The sequence below is a fragment of the Platalea leucorodia genome, assembly GCF_965183815.1.
Source record: "Platalea leucorodia genome assembly, contig: HAP1_HAP1_SCAFFOLD_219, whole genome shotgun sequence".
NCBI classification, from domain to species: domain Eukaryota; kingdom Metazoa; phylum Chordata; class Aves; order Pelecaniformes; family Threskiornithidae; genus Platalea; species Platalea leucorodia.
Genome location: NW_028121341.1, coordinates 138,915 through 144,303, shown reverse-complemented (window position 1 = coordinate 144,303; position 5,389 = coordinate 138,915). Strand labels below are relative to the sequence as shown.

General features: G+C 59.1%; 1 protein-coding gene across 1 annotated transcript; it reads right to left on the bottom strand.

Moving 5' to 3' along the window:
- Positions 1–2,576: 2,576 nt before the first annotated feature.
- LOC309603852 (acrosin-like) lies at positions 2,577–4,378 on the bottom strand (the record flags this gene model as incomplete). The annotated part of the gene is made up of 4 exons (XM_082338746.1): positions 2,577–2,723; positions 3,148–3,293; positions 3,574–3,839; positions 4,178–4,378. Coding segments are annotated over 4 exons (760 nt in total), but the record flags the coding sequence as incomplete, so codon positions are not given.
- Positions 4,379–5,389: the final 1,011 nt, after the last annotated feature.

The window sequence follows — 5,389 nt, the reverse complement described above, 5'->3', positions numbered from 1 at the left end:
GGCGTCGCATGGCTTCACAGGCACCAGAACTGGGCCCCAAGCAAAATGGACTCAAGGCTGCTTTGGTTTTTGAGAATGGACCTGAAGGTGGTGCCCCATGTCTGCTTAGAGCAGACGGAAGAAGGCCTTAGAGAAGACAACTTGTCTTCTGTGGGTACTCTGCTGTTCCAGCACCAGATTTTGCAGGTGGTTGAGGGGGAAAGATGCGAGAGGTGGCCACACTTCACAGATAATTGAAGGAAGAGCTGGGTCATTTTGGGGAGAGGAATCTGTCAGGGACAGCAGTACCCAGGAAACCGCATCAGTGATGCCATGGAAGTCCAAGGTGACCTAGCTAACGGCACCTGAAACCCCAACTCTGTTCACAGATGGGGCAAACCTGGGAGCAAGGGGGAAAAAAAATAACTGGGGGTGGGTGCCTTGTTTGGGAGGAGACAAGGGCGGAGAAAGGGAGGAGTGAAGGAAGAGGAGGGGGATGTATAAGCATGGAAAATGGTGAGAAGGGGGGATCAAGGAGCCAGTCACACATTCACATAAGCAAAGTGCTGGTTGGTTTGCTTGTTTGCCTGAGCCCTGCACCTGATCACCACAGTCCGTCCTACCTTCTTTTTGAGAGCGATTCCAAATCCTTTTCTGTGTGGCCCCACTCTGTGTCCCCAGCGTGACGGGGGTGGGTCCAGAGGCCTGGCTGCTAGCAGCGGCAGAAGGGAACACAGGCCACAGGGCCCCAGCAGTTGGAAACAGCGAGTGTCTGGGGCCAGCTGCTGGTGAGAGCGCTGTGGGCGTGTGCAGTTGGCTAGTGAACTTGAAGCTGGACTAGCTCATGAGCAAGAGGAGAGAGGGTCTTTCAGTCATGGGGCTGGCATGTGGTTGCAGCCCACCTGGTTGATCAGCCCCAGCACCCACAGACCTCACAAGAGGGCCAGGCCTGCCAACCACCAGCCACATCTCCACCTCCTGGAGTCATGAAGGACTTGGAGGTGCTTGAGCATGCATACCCTGAGCTGCTTCTGCCTAGGCACGTCCCCCTCTGCGCTAACCATGCAAGGTCCTGCCTCTGAAGCTGCCAGGACCATCCATCCCATCCTCCTCTTGCTGTGCTCTTGGCCCCTGGCAAGTGCTGGTGCTGCAGCTGCCAGCTCTGTTCCCACCCAGGGGTGCAGAGTGTGCCTCCAGCTGTGCTGGGATCTCTGGAGACTGGGGCATGCCCTTTGCTTCACCTTGATGATGGTTTGAAAGGAGCTGTTCTGGCTCTGGAGATGATGCTGTCTCATGGTCCCTCCCTGAGCCAGTCCGGGTTTCTGTCAAGAGGCCTCAGCTTGAACGTCCAGCAGAGAGCACAGGGTCCCCTGAGCTGCCCTCCTAGCAGGGCTGGCAATCTCCCCAACGCACAGTTTGCTGCCCCAGTGCTCCATCAGTCAGCGGTGTCACTGAGCCAAAGCTGCAGGGTAGCTCTAAGGCTGAGCTTGGGTAGTTGGGGGCGGGGGGGTCTGGTGGGTTTGGGATAGGGTTCCAGCACGGAGCAACGGAAGGGGATGGAGCAGCAAGAGGCCAGGAGCAGTGGCAGCAGGAGGGCTTAGGAGTGCAGTTTGGTAGGCAGCAGGGCAGGATCCCTGCCCTTCCTGACCTGGCTGTCCCCAGACTCCATGCGCTGTTCAAAAAGCACTTTCTGCAGTTTGATCTCCTTCAGGACTTGCAGACGCTCCAGCCCTGCGCCGCTCTGCAGCAGATCATAGTTCTCGGCTGGGTCTGACTCCAGGCCAAAGAGCAGCGGGGGCAAGTGAGGGGTCAGCGGGGTCAGCCCATGGCAGGGCTGGTCTGGGGTTGGATCACTGTGAAAGGACCCTGCAGCAGAAACCCCCAGGTGGAGCTCAGTTTCTTCTCTTGGAGCTTTGGACAGGCAAACCATAGGGGACTTCACAAAGCTGCCCGTGCAGAGGAGAGGAGGCAGCACTAACCTGGTGTGAAGTACCGGGCCCTGTACTTCCCAGAGCAGCTGGAACCAGTAGACTTGTGCAGACGGGGGATTTCTCCTTTCAGGTCCGCTGGAGCTGAATCAGGTGGGCTCTCGCGCCCAGGAGGCTTGTCCTATCCCAGCCCGATGGATGTGGCTGCTGCTGTTGCCGTGTGTGTGTTCAAGAGACTTACGCTGCGTTCCAAAGAGCCAGGTACACAAACACGCACGCAGGCTTACACAGTTAATGTGAACGGCAAAGCAGATTCGCATAGAGAGAGCAATGCCTTTACCAGCACCCATGTGTACGTAACCACCACTTACGTCAACATGACCACAGCCCCGGCCTTTTCTGCCTTTGCAGATGATCAGGATTGGATGTTTGCTAGTGAAACATAAATCCATCTTCACTCCCTGGATTCATAAGCACAGCATGTTCTTAGATTCCTGAAATAACAGTATGGAAATGAAGTCCAGGTAATGTCTGTGGCTGGATGTCAAGCTCCTAAACCTGCCCGATTGTGTTGTTATTGGCCTCGGCCTCTGAACGGGGATTGAGGCGGTGAGAAAATGCCCGTGATGTTGGCATAGCCCTTAGTGCTGGGTGCAGTCCCATCTGTACCAGGATCCAGTCGTAGAAGTGCTGAGTGGAGGTGTAGACCCCAGGCTGTTTTGCTCTCGCACAGCCTTTCCCCCAGCTGGTCACTCCAACAAGCCAGAAGTAGTCGGCGTTGTTGTCTTTGCACACAAGAGGACCACCGCTGTCACCCTGCAGCAGGGCAGAGAGCATTAAGGTGTTGTTGGGTGGCCACTGTCGGCACTATGGCTGGCTCCTTCTCTCTCACAGCAGCTGCCAGAGCTGTGTTCACTGCACAGAACGGCTCTGCTCAGGTGCTGGAGCCTCCAGCACCTTGTCTGGGAGGGGGCTGTGGGCCTGTAAGGCAGGGCTCTCTCATCTCTGCACAGTGATCCTGGATGGGTGGAAGACGGAGGTGCCAGGGTTGGGATCTGGAGCTCTGGGCTGCCAAGAGCACTAGATGGGCTTTTGGGGGAAGGGGAGGTGAGCCCCAACAGCGGTGGGGACCCAGCGGTGGCAGGGTGACTTGCCAGGCAAAGCCCGTGCTGGGGTGCATTTGGGCGGTTGTGTCAGGGCTGCCTGTGCTGCCGGGGGTTGACTTGCAGCACGCCCCTACCTGGCAGGTGTCGATGCCACCCTGCGGGTAGCCAGCACACAAGTTGTAGCTGTGGATGGCCCCTCTGTACCACCGGCTGCTGTTACAGAGGTTGACATCAATGAGGCGGACCTTGGCCTCCTGCAGGACATCCGTTGCTCCTCCAGCTGTGAGCACAGAAAGGAATTAACACCCAGCAGCTCGTTGCCAGTTCTCCTCGCCTGTCTGGGTGAACCCTTTCTGTGGGGCTTGGCTTTGCGTCGTGAGAGGCGTTGTACCGGTGTTTCCCTTCTGCCCTGCTTTGGGGAATGGCTCAGGCCCAACTCTCTGTAGGCAGACGTCCCCGCAGCCTGACTCTGGCTTTCACCTCTGCTCTCAGGAAGCCTAGCCTGTCTCCCCAGTGTGCCAAGCTTGCACTCAGGACACGAGCACTTTTTGGGAACTCACATCTCGCGGTCGTGGAACCCCAGCCACTGACATAGCAGGTTGTCAGCTCTGACACTCTCAGCGAGGCGTCGGGCACGCAGGCAAGCTGTATGTAGTAGCTGCACTGGACAGGCCGGTCCAATTCCAGCAAGGCAATGTCGTTCCTCTCCAAGATATTACTGTAGTGTTCGTGAACCAGGAGCCGCTTAATATGGCGCACTTGGACCTCAGGGCCCAGCTGAGTCAGCTGGGTGGCCCCGACCACCACGCGCCACATGGTGATGTGCCTGGAAGGCAGATGGAGAGAGGGGTCAGAGGGAGCGGAGCCGTGTGCTGCAGCAGCCCAGCAGTTCCCTGCCTTCTCCTTCACAGGGGAGAGAGGGCAGCAGCGCTACGGAGAGTGCGACTGCCCTCGCATGCCTTAGGTGCAAGGGATGTCGAGCTGGAGGCTGCTAGGAAGCAGTGGCACGAGCCCAGCCTTCTCCTGAGCAGTCTCTCAGCTGGGCTCTGGAGTGCCCAGGCACTGGGTGTGCTGCAAGGAAACGGGATGGGAGTAGCACATGGTGCTGCGTCCAGGGCAGCTGCTAGTGTTGTGGGGATATGCTCGTTCCCTGGTCCTCCTTACCTGGCCTTGATGAAGCAGTGGGCTGCTGTGAGGACCCACTGTGGGCTGATGAGGGAGCCTCCGCAGATGTGCCCTGTGCCTAATTCCCAGGGCCCCTGGATGCTGACGATCCAGGGCCAGGCCCCTGGCTGGGCATCTCTGCCCCCCACGACGCGCCACGTGCCGTAGTGAGCAGCCATGGGCCGGAGCCCGCAGGTCCCTCTGCAACCAGAAACTCATTACTGTTCTGCTTGACCGCTCACTGCTGTTGAGGCTGAAGGTCAGCCGTCTTCCCTCCCCACAAGGCGTTGCATGGACAGCAGGGCCAGGGAACCCTGTGGGGTGTGCGTCCATCCGCCCCTGTTTCTGCTTGAGCCCCGTAGATGAGTTGTGCCGGCAGCCTGGGTGCTGGCAGGGAACTGAGGCTCCCACATGGGGTTCGGGAAGCTGTGACGTGGCCACGGGGGACAAGCGGGCACCTTCCAGTGAAGCCCATAATGGTTGCCCTAGCTCCCTCCCAGAGCCTCGGGCCACTTACCCACAGCTGTCCCATGTGCCGTGCACAGGCCAGCACACGGCCAGCAGGACGAGGAGGGGGAGCAAATTCATCGCTGCCACCAGTGCAGCAGCCAACGTAGCGCCCGCAGTAGTCACATTGCCCGCGGTGGCCTTGTCCCCGGGGCTGATGTCACAGAGTCGCTGGTTCCGGGTGCTGGGCACGGTGGCCTGTCGGGGGAGGGGGGCAACATGAGGGGTTCCAAGCAGGAGGGGAGGCAGAAGCTGGGATCGGACACCCCCCGACAGCCCCCCGCTGAGTGCTCTGCTTGCGGGATGAGGGTGTGCAGGCCCCGTGGCAGGCAGCAGCACCGGGCTCCGAGCGCTGCCTGCTACCAGCTAGCAGGAACAGCCCAAGTGGGGCATCACAGCCTCTTTGGGGAGTTCACTGCCACCCTGCTCCCTGCAGCCGTTTGCCGCCAGCTCCTTCCCAAAAGATATACACCAGAGATGATAGCTCCTACAGGCAGAATGCACATGTTTGGGTGTTGACCCAATCTGGTTACAGCGGCAGCGGGCAAGCAGTGATGTGCAAGGCAAATAAGCCAAGCGTACCCACGCAGCGTCAACCTTCCTGCACAAAGCGCAGTGAAACGCGGATGCAGCACGGCCCACGCTGGCTCTGTCGGCCACAGCAGCACCCGCTGGCAGGCTTCACGTCCTTGCTGTCTATGAGTT